At 43.0% G+C, this 18280-nt stretch overlaps 1 protein-coding gene across 5 annotated transcripts; it reads left to right on the top strand.

Annotated features, from left to right (window-relative positions):
• The first annotated feature begins 2723 nt into the window (after positions 1–2723).
• nsun3 (NOP2/Sun RNA methyltransferase 3) lies at positions 2724–14633 on the top strand. 5 transcript variants are annotated; one of them, XM_023827624.2, is made up of 7 exons: positions 2724–3001; positions 3172–3272; positions 3507–3832; positions 4347–4501; positions 6845–6966; positions 8346–8508; positions 8612–9533. In XM_023827624.2, exons 1-6 carry the CDS (start codon positions 2831–2833, stop codon positions 8479–8481), a joined length of 1011 nt encoding a protein of 336 aa, XP_023683392.2. In that variant the 5' UTR covers positions 2724–2830; the 3' UTR covers positions 8482–8508; positions 8612–9533. The 5 variants fall into 5 exon arrangements, with proteins under 5 accessions (XP_023683392.2, XP_023683389.2, XP_023683388.2 ...); XM_023827621.2 differs by lacking the exons at positions 8346–8508; positions 8612–9533 and adding an exon at positions 13244–14633 and having other exon boundaries at positions 3172–3257; XM_023827620.2 differs by lacking the exons at positions 8346–8508; positions 8612–9533 and adding an exon at positions 13244–14633.
• Positions 14634–18280: the final 3647 nt, after the last annotated feature.

Here is an 18280-nt window from a genome sequence, read left to right as displayed (position 1 = left end):
TAAAGTATTGTCTGTACAATTAAGGATTACACCAATCACCAAGTACTTTAATTTCACGCTTAGGCAGATGTCCAGTGAAAGGGATATATGATTGGATTTATGCACTTGATACTCTTCTATTTCATGTTTAAAGTATTAACCAAAAAACACTGGTCCAAAAATGTTGCTTCATAAGCAGTTACAACCATAAGCTGTTCATTCAATCAGGCCAGTCAGGCAATGCCACATCACAATGGTTCATTTGAGGGTGATATCTGGCTGGAATAGAACCTGCTACAAAGTCTTTCTAACTCAATAAGCTAACTTTGTGGATTGTCACCTATGACGATGGTTGTGAGGCATTTGCAGTATTGTATGGTACAGCATGAGTGGAAATGGCCAGCTAGCTTTAATTATTAATGATTTATGATGTATTTAACCAGGGCCTCATGCGACCTTTGGGGAATTCTGGTGGTTTTGGCCCATAGCTCTATGATCTCATGTCACTTTTATTTGTGAATTCTGGCCATTTTCAGGCCGGATTTTATGTATTCAAGGGTGACATGGTGGCTCAATGGCTAGCACGGTTGTATCACACCCCCAGTGTTTGTTCTCCTTGTGTGAATTTCCTTCTGCAGTCCTGAGACGTGTAGTTAGACTAGCATCACTGAATTAGCCATAGTATTTGATTGTGCTCTGTGATGCATTGGCATGCCATCCAGGGTGTACTCCAACCTCTGCTGCATGGGATAGGTTCCAGGCCCTTTCTTGAACCTGACCAGGTGGTTGGAAGATGGATTGATGTTACAGATAAGGTCATAACTATAAGCCCCCTATCCAAAATTGAATAAAACCGTTAATTTTTCTAAGAAATTATTAGTATTTAAAGTTTATGAGAGTTGCTTCCAAAAGAACAAAGACACAATTTCCAAGAGGTTTGACTGAAATATTTTACTGATGCACCTATTTAAAATGAGGAAAACAAAAATAGCATGGGCAAAATTATTAGCACTCTGACAATAGTGATTAGTGCACCCTTTCTGACTCACAACTGATAGCAACTGCTTACTGTACTTTCTCTCAAGGTTAGCACAAGTCTCCTGAGAGATCTTAGACCATCCCTCCATGGCAAGTTGCTCCTTCTCATGCAGATTAGATGGTTTCTGGACCAATTGTGATGTGTGCTTTGGGTCACTATTTTATAGAAAGACCCAATGATGACCAAAAGCCAGACTGGCAGGAGATTTCTTCAAATAATCCTTTAAGATGTCACCATAATCGTCCATCGTTATGCCTTGTACCCGAACAAGATTTCCGGTGCAAAACAGCCCCACAGCATTATGCTCCCACCACCATGATCAACTGTGGTGAACTCAACAAAAGTTGTATCCATGCGCCAAACAGCTCCAGTTTTGTCTCATCAAACCAAAGCACAGACCAAAATCCAACCCCATATTTCAAATGGTCCCGGGCAAGCTTCAATCTAGCTTTGATATGCTGCTGTCTAAGAAATGGAGTTTTCCTTGGCCAATGACCTTGAAATTTCCCACGATGAAGAGCCCTCACAAGCTTTTTTGAAGCTTCAAGTCTAGAATAGGCCAGTTCAGTTTGCAGTGATCTTGTTGGCATCTCTGATTATTTTCCTCTCCAAAGTCTTGCATCCCGGCCCAGATTTGTTTCTGACAGAATGGATCATTTTATATTTTGCAGTGATGCAACATACAGCTGTTCTGGACACAGTGAAACACTTAGAAATGGTGGTATAGCCATCCCCAATAAGATGAGCTTCCACTATCATTTATCTGAAGTCCATATTTATTTCTTTGGTTTTTAGCATGATGAAATTACTTTTTACAAAGAATATAAGCGTAAACTGATTGAGCCGATCAAGCCATATGGGCTTCAGGTGTGGTTTGACACCAGAACATTTAACTTTACTACAATGTTTCCTGACAAATTCACATGGGGCCAATAATTTTGACCACCCCAATTTTCAATAAAGTTGTTATACAGCAATGTAGAAGCTTTTTTTTTTTTTTTAAAAAAAAAACATACTAGTTGGAGGTTTTACATTAATGAATGTTTTACTTTTTAAAGTTAAGAAAATTATGTTAAAATTGGACATAAATATAGGAAAATGTCCCATTTCTCATAGGAGGCTAATAATTATGACCTTAACTGTATATATACACTCCCCTATTTGTGCCCTGTGCTTCTTGGGATATGCTCCAGTCTCACTGTGACCCAGTAAAGGATACAAGGTATGGAAGATGAATGTATATTACACATAAACACCAGGGGTCCTATCTAAATTGTCCCCCAGTCTATTAACAGTTTCAACACACATTTAACATGGATAGCTTTTGTTGATTTAACACAGAAAATATTAGTTTTGAAATATATTCAGTATAATAGATTATAGGTGGTTTTATTGCTATACAAGGACGAAACGGAGTCTGTCGCAACAAAAATATAGAAAGGGCGAGTACACGTCGGATAAAACAATAATATGACAACGTTCAATGCAGGAGCCAATTCAGAACGATTGTTCAAACACATGTCTTCGGTTGATGGATGACATAGCCGAAAGCAAATAAACAAACTTCAGCTCTTCATAAATCATTCCTTTGTTGAAAGATCAAGAATGAACCACAAAAGTTTTCATGAATGGAAGTAATGTGAGAAACATTTGGCTATGAAACCGGAACCGAAGTTCGCTGGTGCTTCGAGACGTCGGACAGAAATACAAGGGAACCACTTGATATAGTTCTTTGCGTTTAAATATGGAGTTTAATACGTATGCTTTTCTATGTGAGGGTAGTATTGTCACGTTATCCTGCTGAAAGTGAAGATGGTTCGCGATGTGCTGATATTGTTTGGCATGAGAGCGCGAAATTTAAAATGGGAGAGAGGCAAATACCAAATGTTCGAGGCTTTGGGGTGTCATTCATGCTTTAAGTCACAGTGTGCGAGCTGGCGGGTCCACGTGTCAGAAAGGCTGTTCACCAGTCCCTGTCACCAGGTGAGATTAAAAGGTGGACAAGGAGGGAGCAAGGAGGCGCTCTTGTCTTGGTGATAGTTACAGATAAATACACATAAATCAGATTGTTAAACTGGTCGTATTTCACTGCATGCGTACATCAGTCCATTTTCTGTAACCCTTTGTTTTTTTGTTTGTTTATTGTATTTTAGAAGGTGAGTGCGGGACCTCGGAAGCAGGTGTGTGAAGTTGTCTTGCAGCACTTTGACCAGCAGTACAGTCAGGAGCTCGGCCAGCTGTGGGTGGTAGCCAGGTCGTCCAATTTAATATTAGTGCACTACATATTCAAGCTGTCTATCCACTTGTGGCTCCCTTTTTTAAGTCCAGTAAGTTTTTTTTCTATAAAGGTCTGGTCTGCTAACATAATAATAGCTTAACCATTTTCTGAGTTTGCTGTACAGTTTCTCAGTGCTGTAAAAGGCATGTACCTTGACCAGCTCATTTTGTTTTTACCTAAATCTTAATTTTTATATGCCCCCCCCCCCAGGGAGGTACTCCTGCAGCCACACCGCTGGCAGTATGGAATCATGCTGAACCGCTTCTGTGCTCCAGAGGATCTGAGGCAGCGGCTCTGCCTGCAGGGCTTCTCCAGCCTTGTAGACCGTGGTTCCCTGCAGTGCTTCGTCCATCCAGCTCGCACCCGCTTCCCCTCGCAGAAGCACCAGCCCGGCTGGCTGAAACAATACTACCTGCTCAACGCGGCCTCCCTGCTCCCTGTGCTGGCCCTGGACGTGAGAGAAGGAGACCGGCTCCTGGACATGTGCTCAGCTCCAGGGGGCAAAGCTCTGGCGGTCCTCCAGTGTGTCACACCAGGTAGCGCGTCGTGCTGTAGGCTGCAGTCCCTGTAGCTGTCGTGCTGGTGAATCACACATGCTACTTAACGTCAAATCTGTTCTCCTCCTCCACAATCTCTGATGTTTGGTAGATTTGAGGTCTGTCCAGCTTGGGATTTCCCCGCTGTAGCCCTGGGCTTGGTTCTCCAGGCTCTGGCGAGCAGACAAACAGAACAACAGCGCAGGCTCTGCCTGTCAGCTGACGATAATGTTCATCCTGTTTGCCTGATCACCGTGCTTCCCGGTTTGTTGACATTTCGCAGCAAAGCCTTTGCTGGGCCCAGAGACCCAAAGGGCTGCTCCGCTGCCTAATTCCTCAGAACACAATATAAGGGGCAGCCCTGATGTAAAATTTGCGTTTGAAAATGTCAAGTGTGTGTTTATTACTTTTAATTGTCAGTGATATTTTAATGATGTTTAATATATTCTGTGCGTGCATGTTCTCAGAGAAGCTGAATAATCATTTTTAGTGATGGAGCACCTCTGTCTTCCAGCGTCGCTGCATTGCAATGAGTTAATTTTTGAACGGCAGCAGTGGCTGAGCAAAACCCTGGAGTCCTACGTCCCACCAGCTGTAAGAAACATTCTCACAGTCTCTAACCTGGATGGAAGAACGTTTGGAGAGCTCCAGGCGGACACTTTCGACAAGGTGGGGGGTGGGGTGGGGGATGGGCAGACATTAAGGAAGCTGTTACTGTAGGTTTACAAAAGGGCTTAAGAAAGAAAAATATGTCCCTGTGCTCCTGTTCTTTAGGTTTTGTCTCATTCACTGTGTTTAATAGACAGCTGCATATTTATATCGCACATATGGTTCCGTAATGTTTAGCTGTAGAGAATAATGCTGAGAACATGGGGCCCCATAAGGATTACACAGCTTCTTAGAGCATTTTGTCATGCATCATAGGGCCATGCATTTGCAAGGCTGTTATCTTATTCATTCTACTGCTTAATAAGAAAGTGGGCGTCTTTAGAAAATTGTACCACCTTTGCCTCATAATTAGGTAGTTTTTGCAATAGCTCATTTTCCCTGTTCAAAATTAAGCAGCATGGAGGGGAATGTCAAGGGCATTAATTTCACCTGTGGTTCTCTATTTGCCCAGAAGGTGGAGTGGCTGTGCAAGGCCTATAGGACTGATTTTCATTTGTTTGTGTTTTCAGCTGTGTCCTTCTAAATCTGCTCATCTTGCATACGTTCTGTACAGCACTGCCTGGCACATGCTAATTTTGCATATATTTCACAGTTGTACACTTCATCCAATTAGGCAAGTGGAAATTTCCTTGGGCTGAAACATGTCATGCTTGCGCACATGTGTATGTGTGTGTGTGTGTGTGTGTGTGTGTGTGTGTGAGAGAGAGAGAGACACATTCAGGCTGTCTGTCTGCGGAGCTGATTGTCAGGTACATGCTGTGTTGTTTTAATGGGTGCAGATCCCCAAGCTTAGCCAAACTAATGAAGCAAGCTGTCAGAGACACGCTGCACAGGGCGTTTAATCTGCAGAGCATCACATCGGCGCTTCATGTCTGATTGTTACTGTCACCTCCTGTCCAGGACGGGTGACACATTTGAGCATTTTAGCTCACCCTAATGTTTAAAAAGGTGAATTTCCTCTCTCTCTTGTCAGTTGCCAGTGAGTGGTGCTCTGACTGTGGGCAAGTGCATTTCATGCTCTGAAACGAGTTTTTATATCCCTGTTAAAGCTTAAATGAACTGGTATGTGTCTCTATGGAGTCCTGCTTAGTAATTGTGATCCATGACCTGAGCAAAGGTCAAAGGTCACAGAGCATGGGTCTGCTTGTAGCTGCAATCACAGGCGGTTGACACAGGCTGACTCTTTGACTCATTGTGCCATAGTCATTTTCTCCCTGCCATTTCTATTTATACCATCAGCATCTTTTTAGTGCTGTAAAAAGGGCAATTTGCTCTGTAACTCATGGCATTTGTGGAAGCAAAACGGCATGAAAGCTAAACATTGGGATGGATGCTTCTCAGCCACCGCAGGTGCTTGTTTTGGACAGACTTGCGCATCATCACATTTAACAATGAAGATTTGGCTTGTTTTGTTCCTGCTTTGTAGATGTGTAGCATCCAAAATAGACGTCTTAATACAATGCCAAGACAACACAGAATCTAGAATGCTTTAGCTTAAGATTACAGAATTCACTACTGTTGGACATTTGTAATTTCCCCTCTGGGTACAGCTGAAGTGTATCTACTGCTCAGTGCTTGTTTTGCAGCTGAAACTTATGAGTTAATAATAGGGCTGGGCAATATCATATCGGTATTATATTGCACATGCGCAATAATCACCAGGGCTTCAGATGACAGACGAAGAATTTGGCCGGACGCCAGTTTTTCGGTGCTATACGGACATTAATTTACGCCCATAATTTGGTAAGAGGATTAGTAGTATGGCTTAATTATTAATGAGATGCGTTTTGTGATACCCAAAAGTTAGTAATCTGTATAAACTTTATGTTTCTTAAATTCAATTAGCGAAGCACCCCACATAATACTGTTTTGCTATACTACGGTTTGGTATACTACGGTTTGGTATACTACGGTTTGGTGTTCCTCAGTGCAATATGCACTGAAGTCGCGGTGAAGAAGAGCAGCCACAACATCTTTTAAAAGAGGAGATCTTGTGGATAAACAACGTCGAAAGACGTCAGAGGTGTGGTGGTACTTTTTACACTTCAAAGTCTGACACATTTATTAAACGTAAGGATATGCCGTATTTATACTAATAATGACTTTTGGAGGTCATACAAAGCCTCATTAATATTTTAGCCGTACTACTAAACTGCTTAAATTGTGGGCGTAAATAAATGTCTATTTCACCGAAAAGCTGCCGCATGGCCAAATATTGCGTCTGTCATCTGAAGCCCTAGTGATTATTGCACATGCGTGATGCAATATCTATATGATATCGCCCAGCCCTAGTTAATAATAGTAATTATAATTTGATGACGTTCGCCATTCTGGACCTTGCAGGTTCTGGTGGACGCCCCATGTTCTAACGACCGGAGCTGGCTGTTCTCAGCCCACCCGCAGCAGAGTGCCATGAGGCTGGGGGAGAGGACCAGGCTTCCAGAGATCCAGAGGGACCTTCTCAGGTATCATTCCCAAATATAGGAACCAGTACATCTTTGAACACTTATTAAAAATCCGACATTTGTTTCGTAGCTGATGCTTTTATCCGAAGCTTTTGACCCTTCCATGAATTAGGAACTATCTTGCTCAGGGGATTAGAAGGACTTTTATCGATACGGTTTTTAATAAGGATAATTGGCAACCATTTAACTATGTTTTAATAAATGTGCTGTAACACTGTAGAGTCTGTGAGGCAAACTGAAGGTTAACAGATTGTCTTTCAGTGGAGATTTTGATTTGATTTTTGGAGCATCATGAATACAGGCTCTATATAAAGATATCCCGAACAAAACTGTAAATGCAACACTCAACCATTTAAATGATTTTATGGAAAAGCCGTTAAGAAATACAAATCTAACAGCTGAAATGGAATCATTAGTCTCTCTTGGTCACAGATACCTAGAAGGTTGATCGTGGAAAACAATTCCAACATTCATATCTGGTGTGAGCACCATTTATCGGTAGCAGTATTATACATTCCAGGTCATTGATTGTGACCCCAGGAATGTTGTCCCACTGTTAAACATCTGTGTGAGGTTTCAGGTGTGATATTGGGAGCTGGAAGATGCTGTCGTATATATGTGCAGATCCAGAGAATCCTAGAAATGCCCAGTGGGTGACTGCCTGGTCCCTATGGAGGCCACATGGTCTGTGATTATGAAGCCAGTTGGTCGTACTGCCCAAAGCTGTAAAATGGTATTAGAGATGACTTATGGTAGTGGGCATCCCTGTACCCAGCATGACAAACTCGAGGCATCTGGGCTAATGTGTCGCTCAGCAAAATCTGCACATTTCACTGTGTCCTTTTATTGTCTCCATAATAAGGAACACCTCCCTAGTGAACATGCTGCTGAAGCAATGGTGAAATGCCTCTCTGGTGCAGTAGATTATCAAGGATCATCATTACATTAAAGATAAAAACATTGACCCAAAAATTTTGAAAAAAACATGCTACATCTCTGCCTCCAAAGAAATTTTTATTTACTTATTTATTTTCCCAAACTGGTGCAAAGTGGGACCGAAACCGAAAGTGTTGCATTAATATTTTTATTCAGTATAGTTGACATTGTTTGGCCAGAACTGCTTGTTTGTCTAAATGTTCCTGGAATCCATCTGACCACCCAAAATGCAGATAATCATGTCGGGCAGATGGAAGGGACAGGCCGTTTCCCGTGTGGCCCGCGGCCAGGTGGATGTAGTTTTACACTGTGTTTCTTGTTTGTTCTCCAAAAGGCAGACAAAATCAATATAATATTAAAAAAATGTTACCTTCGGACATAATTCTGTACTGAACGTCTCAGGTTTAGTCAGTGCTGAAGTGAATGAAATCTAATTTTTGCAGCCACATGGGAGTCGGGGGGGGAGTGTGGGTCCCCTCCCCCCCGTTCCCGGCAGTAAAGAGACGACGGCCCACACTGTGCTGTGACTGTCATACGTGGCAAACTTCGTGTTGGACGGGTGCCGCCTCGTGCCTTTAAAGGCAGCTGCTGCATCCCGCTTTCTGTGTAGGTGTCTGCACACCCTCTGCATCATATCCTCACACCCCAGCCTGATTTTTTCCCTTGAAGCTTTAAATTAGTTGTAATCTCCGCTGTTCTCCTTCTATAGCGGATTACGTACCGACGGCTTGATTCAGCAGAGGTAACAACGGGTCAGTTGTGGAGGTGTTTAAGGTACTGGAGGAAGTTGAGGCGTTGGCTGGCAGTGTCTCCAGCACCGTGGACGTCAGGCTCGCGCTCCGGGAGCGTTTCAGCGCATCTCTCAGCCTTTTCCCTCATATTCTGCCCTTGGTTTCCGCTCCGGAGCTCATCGCCTTCATGCTGCACATAAATTCCAGCAGCTACTTTCCAGGCTGTTTAGTATGGAGGCCGCAGAGGCTCCATCACACTCCTGCGTCTGTAAGAGATGCTTAGACGGACGAGGCCCCCGGTTCATACGGCATGACGGCTGCACTGCCCTGCATCGCCCGGGCCTGGACCGCCCCTGCTTCCACAGCCTCCATAAATTATCTGCACACACCTAAATCTCTCAGCAATTTTCCATCTCAGTGGTTGCAACCAGTGAAGTTTCCTGCATTCAGGAGAGAGGACCAGACTAAAATGATGTACTAGAATTGTCTGGAAGTAGTTCCTAAAAACTAGAGACCTGCTTATCGGTGCAGAACTCATTGTTTAATGGTCGTGTTAAACATCGGTGTTTCTTATTTTTCTCCCTGATGTATGCCAGGAAGTGATTTTTAACCATGATTAAAGTAGCCTCCGTATTTGTTAGAAACTCAGCCACTGTTTATATACGCAAAATATAAGTGTTTGGTGATACTAAGATGTGCAGTAGATCTTAAGCTGTTTTTGTTTATTTGTTCAGCATGATTTAAGTGGTAGAACCCGAATGCGTCTGCCTTTTCCGTTGATCCTCTAAGAGACCTCAGCTTGTGTTCCTTCCATCTTCACTACTGAGGTTTGTGGGAACCTTACGAGCCTTAAGAGCCTGTGTCCGCAGCTTGGAAATGAAATGGATGTTCGTTCTTCCATTTCCATTAATTTTCTTAGCAGAGACTTTTGTCCAAAGAGACATACAAATGAGGCAAATGGCACATTACAAACATACGGTTGTCAAAGTGTCAACAAGGCATGAATACAATAGGCTGAGCTTATAATGAATGCTCAGTTACAAGTGTTACTTTCTTCCAGTCAGCCACTGTCACCGTACAATAATTACTCTACTGGCTGCAGCCATCGTCGTGCCAAAGTCTTTGACCCCATTAGTCAATACTAATAAAGGATTAATTAGAGTTCAGCTGTTTGAATACTCTGCTGCTGGTGGGGGGAGGGGGTGTTGATGTGGGTCAGCCCTGTCCAGTGTAAATATTTAGCCTTCACCTTCAGATGAGGCTGTGATTAAACAGAGATCACGAGAAGTGGTTTACAGGACCATGTCTTATTCTCTGGGGCTCCACCAGACCAGTCATCCCAGTGGGGAAAGCCTGGGAAAAACAGTGAATAATAAGGCAAGACACAGAATCCTCCAGGATGTGACAAAGCCCCCCCCTGGGAGTGCCCCCTCAGCCACAGTCACAAAGTGTCCATGATTCAGTCACCAAATAGGCAGGGGAAGATCTAAGGACCTCTCACGCTTCATAGCAACACCATGGAAACCTCAGAAGAGCATAAAATCAAGAGGATAAAATACTGCCTTCACGTTTACCACAGGGTGATCCTCCTCAATTCTGGGAGGATGCAGTGTCGATGAATCAAGGCACTGGCCTTTAAAATCTGATTTTAAAGGAAAAACATCACTGCGTTGCAGTGAAGCCCCACATGACTGAGGGCCAGTGGTAGTGGTGTCATGGTTTGTGGCTGTTTTGTGCATCAGAACCAAGCTGACATGCACTTATGGAGGGAATCACGCGTTGTTCTCTGATAGAGAGAATAGTGAAGCCATCTGTCCATCAGCTGACGCAAAACAATCATACATGATGCCAGCAAATACTTTATTCTCATTATCTCATGTATCTTGCTGTACTAAATAAGTATTTAAGATTAAATTATACACTCTTTCATCAGTCATGTTTCCTTATATTGTTTTCTGATAGAAGATGTGATGGCATTTGGTGTCAAACATGCATATATGTAGAAAACTGAAACTTATAATGTAATTTCAGCTGCTGGAAGCATTAATCAGTTAAGACAAACTAGAAGAGTTGAGCTGCCTTTGTAGCCCCATCCTGGCCATGGACTGTATGTCTTGGAATCTTGAGGTGGCTTCTCTCTCCTCCAATAAAAAACATGCCTCACTGCTCCAGGTACAGACTGCTGCACTGTGTATGTGCTGTCAACCAGCAGGGGGCCTCAGCGTCGCTGCTGTATCCCTGGGGTCCGGCTGTCCCCGCCGCACCCAGTAAGCAGCCCTTGCTTCTCCAGGACACCAACTTCTCATAACACGTCCTTGTAGTAAACTGCAGTCCAGGTCAATGGGACAAGATGTGCAAAAATAGTTGTGAGAATCCCCTAGGTCTGAGCTCCTCAAAAAGAGCAATCCAGTCAAATCTGGTTAAATCCAGTTAAATCCCACTTATTCCCACAAAACATGAAAAGGAAGCTAGCAGCCACTGCCTCCCCTGGACCCAACAAAAAGCTTGATAAATCCCATTTTACAGGGTCTGCCGTTTATTTCTAAAAAAAACAGGTGTACACAAAGGCCCGAACACGGGGAGGTTAACGGAACCAGCTTCGCTGACCGATTCTCACACTCGTGATTAACCACCCTAATTCTGTGTGGCGGAAACACTAATCATTGAACACTCCATAGAAACTATGAAGTAATTAACTGCCGATATTTAATTAATGAATATAATTAATATGGGTGTGCCGATGTGGTTGGATGAACGGCTGGGTTCAGGCAAGGCGTGGAAGCCCCAGGGTGATGTGGGGGTGCCATTTGGGGGAGGGGTCATAAGCCCTCCAGGAGGTGCATTTGGTCCCGCAAAGGCTGGGCCCCCGCATCAGTGCTGTGACTGCTCCACAATCTCGACGCGTCGACTGCGTCTCCTGTTCCGCCTCCGTGGTGCCGTTGCGGAGTGCTTGCTGTGTACAGTATACCTCTGCTGACCAGAATATTAATGAAACCCCCCGCCAGCTGACGCTCTGACGCCAGCCGTTCACACCGCTGTGTTACGGAGGCCTGAGAGTTGTGCACAAGCTCTCATACTGTGAGCATTTAGTGAAGCTGTAACAGTGTGGATTGATGCATTCTGTTTTCCTGCTGCGGTACCTGAAGCCCATTTATTTATTTGCAGTTAGTGTCTGCAGTAATGTAAACATATTAGGGCTGACCTTGAACGACTTTGTGCTACTGGTGGGGGGGGGGGAGTGTGTTGGTCGATTGACATGGATGGTCTCTCTGCAGGTTTCTCTGCTGGGTCTCTCTACATAGAAATGAGTCAGTTCCCACATGAACACTAACCGTCAGGAGAGGCCAGGACTTAAAAACCAAGCAATTTTAATACCCTAAGCTTCCTTAGGAAAACGGAATCAGACTGTCCACTTTGGTTCGTTGATGGAAGGGGCTGCTTAACCCTCAGGGCCGTCTGGAGTGCACTTCCTACATACCGCCATCACTCAGAATCATTGCTGATAGCATATTGCTGTAATACCGCCTTGTTTGTTTTCCCTCATGTCTTTTTAGAATCGTTATGTGCAGTTATGTCTGACTGTCTGCAGACAGAATCCAGTGATACTGCCAGAGCATCATACCTGTTCCTTTTCCTGATCGCGGCACAAAGCGTTCAGCGAGAGGTAACGGCGGGGTCAGCGAACGTTTATTCCCAGATGGGACTTCGGCACAGCATTCAAACAGTTAAAAGCTTGCCTTTCAAATTGGTACTTGGAAATAGTAACTTATTTTTCACACCTCAAGTGACAATGATTCAGCTTCACTCCCACATCTTCCAAACGCTCTTTCGTGATTATGCTCTTCCAGAGTTTTGAGCGGCGCCGTATCTCTCTTGAGGAGGCCAATTGAGTTTTACAGCGAAGGAGAGCACACTGTCTCCGCGTGGCATTTGTCAGAGGCAGCAGTGTATGAGCTGTGTCATTGAGCCATTTAAATAAAAGCTTTGAGCACAGCTAGGCCTTAAACCTCACACGCGCTGTAGGGGAACCAAGGACTGTCTGGCCATAGTCAATTAGTCCTGTGCTACAAACGTAATTGAATTATGCCAGAGTAAATTCCAAGCGGAATCTTCTAATGATGAATAATGTCGTACCATAGGCGATGAGCCTTCCTTCCACAGGTTAATGTGCTGCAGGCCCACTGTGTGCCAGCCCAGCCTGCATGGCTGCTCTCTCCTTCGACTTCCACATAAAACATGATTCCTGACATCAGAGTGGATTTAAAGTATTAGTAACCTTTCTGTAGGGGTCTCGTCTGACAGCATGATGGGCGACACATGTATTTGGGCCATTTGGAAAGTGAGCAGATGCCCAGTTGGTGTCATCCCCCCCCCCCAGTGGGTGTTGTGGGATGGTGACGAGTGTATGTGGGATGACCATGTGGGACACTTTATTTTGCTAGTCTGGCCATGGGTAAACTGGTCTGGGGACAGTGAAGTTTGAGTTATTAATTGCTTCTCGTATTTTGCAGCAGCGTGAAGAACATCATCATATGAAAAACAAATTGAAAGAGATTTCCTTGCTTTTTCTGATGTCATTTCTTGTTTGTGGATCTGCTGGCGTTGAGTAGGTCAGCCTTGGCAGCAGTTCGTCCTGGAGGTCTGGTTGTTTACTCCACCTGCACCCTGTCCCATGCGGAGAACGGCGCCGTGGTCCAGGAAGTCCTGTCCTGCTGCTCCAATGCAGAGCTTCAGAACCTGGAGGAGATGTCCTGTTCCCTCGGTCATCGCTTCACCTTCGGCCCCAGCTCCCCATTTGGTCTTTTAGTTGTCCCAGATCATGGTCGGACTTGGGGGCCTATGTTCCTCTCTAAGCTTAAAAGACTGTATTAAAACATTTGAATATAATATTCCATATGTTGCTCTTATGAGCAAACCTTTTTATGTTCCTCTTAAGCATGTGGGAGAACAGTAATATTAGTAGGATTAGTAGGACAAACAGTGGCACATGAAAGGAAGGACTGGTCGTGAGTGGAAACAGCTTTAACAGAAGGGTGCAGAAAATCAAAAGATGCTTTCACGCTGCCGGAACTTTTTTCCGGGAACCAGGGACTTCTGTTATGTTCACAACACAGGAACTCAACGAGACTGTAGTTCCTCAGAGGCAGTTTGAGATCCCTTTTTAGTATCTATTCCAGACTAGGTACTTTTCAAATGAACTCACACTACTAGGGAGGCGCTTACAGTGGTTGCTTGCTGATGGCACTAACTTAAAAGTTATGTAGAAGTGCAGAAAAAGAGATGTAGCTGAGAAAAAATGGATCAGATGTATTTTTTCGTATCCCAGTTACATTTAGTGCATCAATTAATAAACTTTTTGCTTGTGTCTCCATATTTCTGCATCAGAAAAGTTGATCACTAACTAATATACTTTCGTCTAACCCTGGGGAACCCATGGGGTCATATACGACCCATCCTTTTATTTCTGCCTTACATTCAACCCACTCATGAAAGTTAAGAATTTTTTTTTGCTTTACAGACCATATACGACCCAGTAACAGTGACATTTAGTGATTACTGACTGAATCAACCAGATTTTTTTACACAATAAATATGGCCCCCAACGTGTTTTGAGGTTGTTGCTGTACATGCTGCAAAGATTCACCTGTCAAGCTGTGAATAGGTAAGTGGCAGAAATTTTGCATCATCAGTTATAATGTTTAGATGTTATAGAACATGTACAACTAGGTTTTGGATGTTTTGAAACTTTTCTGGCAACTGGGATGATCATGTTCCATGTGCTCAACATCAGCCTCAGACAAAAACAGAGGGAATACAGGTGGTGCAGCAGACCTTACAAGCCACCACAGGTAAATGTTCTGTGTGTAGTACACCTTTTTGCAGGTCTATTCACTTGACCTGTTTCTTGATGGGTTGGCATGTTTGAAGCATGTGTTTTATTGCCAGCACATGGTGAATGATGAAAAGGAAAACTCAATAAATGCATTTTGAAAATGAGAATGTTGCAAAGATTTGGTTTTTCCTTCTTTTCTGTCCTTATTTCATACAGTAGGTGAAATTAACAAGTTTGAACAGCATGAACAGTCCAGTGGGTCGTATATGGCACATTCATAACATGGACTGAGAAAGGGTTATTTTTATAAAACACCTGTTTTTGAGTTCACTGGGCCTGTATGATCATTTTAGCCGATGGATATATTTTTCCTATAATGATAAGGTGGTCTGGGTTCCCCAGAGCTAATATTGCCAGTGTGGCGGTGATACTTGCCAGCGCTTATTAGTGGGATAAAGGTGTGGTGTTTTATCCTGTGGAAAACAAAAGATCAATCTAATAGGCTGTGTCCCATTTTGATCGCGATTGATCCTCCCCAATAACGATTAACTAAAAAATGACTTACCATCCATTGTTTTGCTATGGTGGTGTAGTTTCGTATGAAATTGTGTTAAGTTTAACTTGCAAACTTTTTTATGCTGGAAGAGAAGATCTGCTTTGGTTCTCCTGAGTATTTCCTTTCAAGCTCTCTTTTACTTGTAGGCACTTTCACACTGAAGTTCCGCAACCTGGTCCCTGAGCTGCTCAAACTTGGAACTTTTGTAGCTCCTGGTGACTTTTGTATGTCGCTTTCACATGGCACAACAGGAACTGGGACCTTTAACATAAGAAATTACACTGCCACACTAAAGCAATGCATGATAAGTCGTTAAGTTAATAATTACCAACCAGGAACCATGTTTTGTGTGACACAGAGATCCTCAGTAACTCAGTCATCCCTGTAAACCCATTTGATCGTTGTAGATACTGAGCACTATGAGTATCACAATGTGATTGCCTGTATCAGCTGCTTTCCAGCCATTTTTATAGATTTCATTTAATAAATGTTTTAATAAAGCCTGTAAATCTGTTGCCCATATTGGTTCTGATTCTTTAATGGACTTTAATGAACTACATCTTCTGACTTCCTTTCTGACTCTTTGAAGGCTGGGAGAATGGAGCTTGCCAAATCCAATTCTGGTTCCTCTTTAAATAGCGGTTCAGCTCATCTGTGCAGAAACCTCCTGCTTCAGCAGAGCCATCTCCTAAGCAATGCCATCGAACGCGAGTGCAACTTTTTGAAACTGCAGCTATTTTCTGCTATGAGGAATGGCTGCAGTGCATGCACTTAAAATAACTGCTGACATTTAAGCTTCTCCTCTGGAACACAGTATTTCACTGTAACAAAGGCTGACAAGAATGCTCATAGCCTCTTAGACGGCCAGTTAGACAGTTTAAGGATGATCCAGGTTTTTCTCATAGCACCCTAAATGGAACAATGTTCCGATTTAATAGCCGCATACAAATTCATTGCAAATAGTGGCTGAAGTTTGGGCTAGAAGTGACTATTGTCAAAAAAACAAGCTGGTGATTTTTCATCTGTAATGTTGAGGCTTATTTTGATTGTTGTCCTGCCCAGGCCACTTATGTGTTCTCACCACATTTACAAATATATTCATAATTGCTTATCTGCTTTGTTTGGTGACCCAGCCTATTATTTGAGGCAGGTTTACTCTTTAAGATGCAAAGCTAAGCAGGACTGGATGCTAATAACCACCCCCTTGTTCCAGATCACTGTGCTCTACTGGAGTCTTTCAAGAACCTCAATCTACTCTACTTTTAATCCACTTAAGTCATTAATTCCCATACACCCATTCTTCTGAAATTGGTCATTTAATGTGGCGATGGGGTGTTGATCTCCAGCTAGGTATCCAAAAAGAAAATTGCTGAACTCTTAGCCATTAAATGAATAAGCATTCTTCCCTAATACCAGGCTCTTTAATCAACACGGTATAGTGAATGATAAACCAGAAGGGACTGGGTGTTTACTGTTTGGATGTTATAAATCTCCCAGAGTAAACAGACGAATTTGCTGAATGCTGAACGCAGTGGGCTAATGCTGTGGTGTCAGCGTTCAACGCCTGAACTTCGTTTTTGCATTATAATTTATTTAAATCTCTGCAAACGTTTGTCATCATTAAAAATAAAATAAAACAATGTTAAAAGTGTTGGAAGCAGAAGGCAGTCGATTGACTCTCCCCGTTCAGGTTGTTGTGTGTCCATGGCGTGGAGATCAGCCAGTTACCTTTCTTAATGGTGTGTATCCATCATTTCATTTTCTGTCCTGCCGCTCTGATGCCATGAGTCACGACATGCAGGCGCTCCTGACTTCACAAAATTGGCAGGAGATAACTTAGACCTTCAATTAATTTAACAGAAGCCGATAACAGCAACCTCTTTATTCCGTAAGTTTAACATGCATTAAGCAGAAAATTGCTCTGCCGTGGGCAGTCGCCCATTTTAGCTGAAAAGAAATACCTGCCATTTTTATGCTTAATTCCCCTCCCGTGATCACGACCAAGTCAGCTACATTTATGTTATTATTCAGCTGGATTCCAGGGTAACACCGGAGTAAAGCCACTGCGATAAGATGCCCCTCACACACCTGCTCTCAGCCTCATTTCTGACTAAATTAGGGAGAAATTAGGCTTCAAAACCCAAGGGGGGGCAGCGCACTGTCAATCAATACCCAGTTAACCCAGATACCCCAATGGGAGGTAATCCCTCTCTCTCCCTCTAACTTTCCAAGCCTAACTTCTCCCATCAGTACCCTAAAATGTTAAATGGCAATTAACAATAAAATTTATATGGTGAACTATTAGGGAGTGTGAAATATTACAGCAAGTAGCATTAAAATGTTTCAGTTTTAGGTACTGGAATAATGCAGGTTCCCTGTCGTTTACCTGCCCAGCAAAATGGTGCTTCTCTGGGCTTGAACAGGTGTGCAGAACAGGCCGTGCGCATTGTTTCCATACGAAGACTCATGGTCTCTATTACTTAGCAATTTACATTCTGAGCTATACTTACAATCAGCATGGTTTTGCCAGCAACAGTATGTTTAACATATTTTGCCTAAGTATATGTGTGTGTGAGGGAAGAGTGCCCCAAAGACGAGGGGGGGGAGCTAGATGGAGGGGTAGACAATGTGTGCGATGTTGGTTTGTCATCTGTAAAGGAAATCTAACGTCTCTCCATCATACACACATTTTAAGGGTGTCTCCATACTGGATGATGTACATCAGAGAGTATTCAGAGCCCTTCACATTTTTCAAATTTTACATTGCAGCCTTATGCTATATTCATTTAATCAGTCTACACTGAGTAGACAGTTGTGTAACTTTCTGAATCGCGTCTAATCAATTGGAATCTCAACAAAGTGTAGAAACATTTCAAAGATGATCAATAGAAATGGGTCAAAGTGTCGCAGCAAGTGGTCTGAATACTTATTCAATTTGATGTCAATACTTTATTTTAAATTTATGTGCAAAATTTCTAAAATCCTGTTTTTGTTTTGTCATTATAGATTGTAGATTGAAGGGAAAAAATGAATTTAAATGATGCTAGCATAAGGCTGCAACATAAAATGTGAAAAAAGTGATGGGGGCTGAGTACTTTCTGAATGCACAGTGTATGGAAGCTATTTATGCCTTGGAGGAGTCAAAAATAAGAAGAAACAGTGTGTCTAAATGTCTAATCGTGGGCAGGTGAGAGAATCAGGAGTGAGTCATAGTGTTCAGCCTGGTCTTATTCCAGTGGAAGTTTCATGGCAATGAGC

The sequence above is a fragment of the Paramormyrops kingsleyae genome, chromosome 16 (genome assembly GCF_048594095.1).
Source record: "Paramormyrops kingsleyae isolate MSU_618 chromosome 16, PKINGS_0.4, whole genome shotgun sequence".
Classification (NCBI taxonomy): domain Eukaryota; kingdom Metazoa; phylum Chordata; class Actinopteri; order Osteoglossiformes; family Mormyridae; genus Paramormyrops; species Paramormyrops kingsleyae.
The sequence above is the reverse complement of the archived record's forward strand: the minus strand, read 5'-3'. Positions and strand labels throughout refer to the sequence as shown.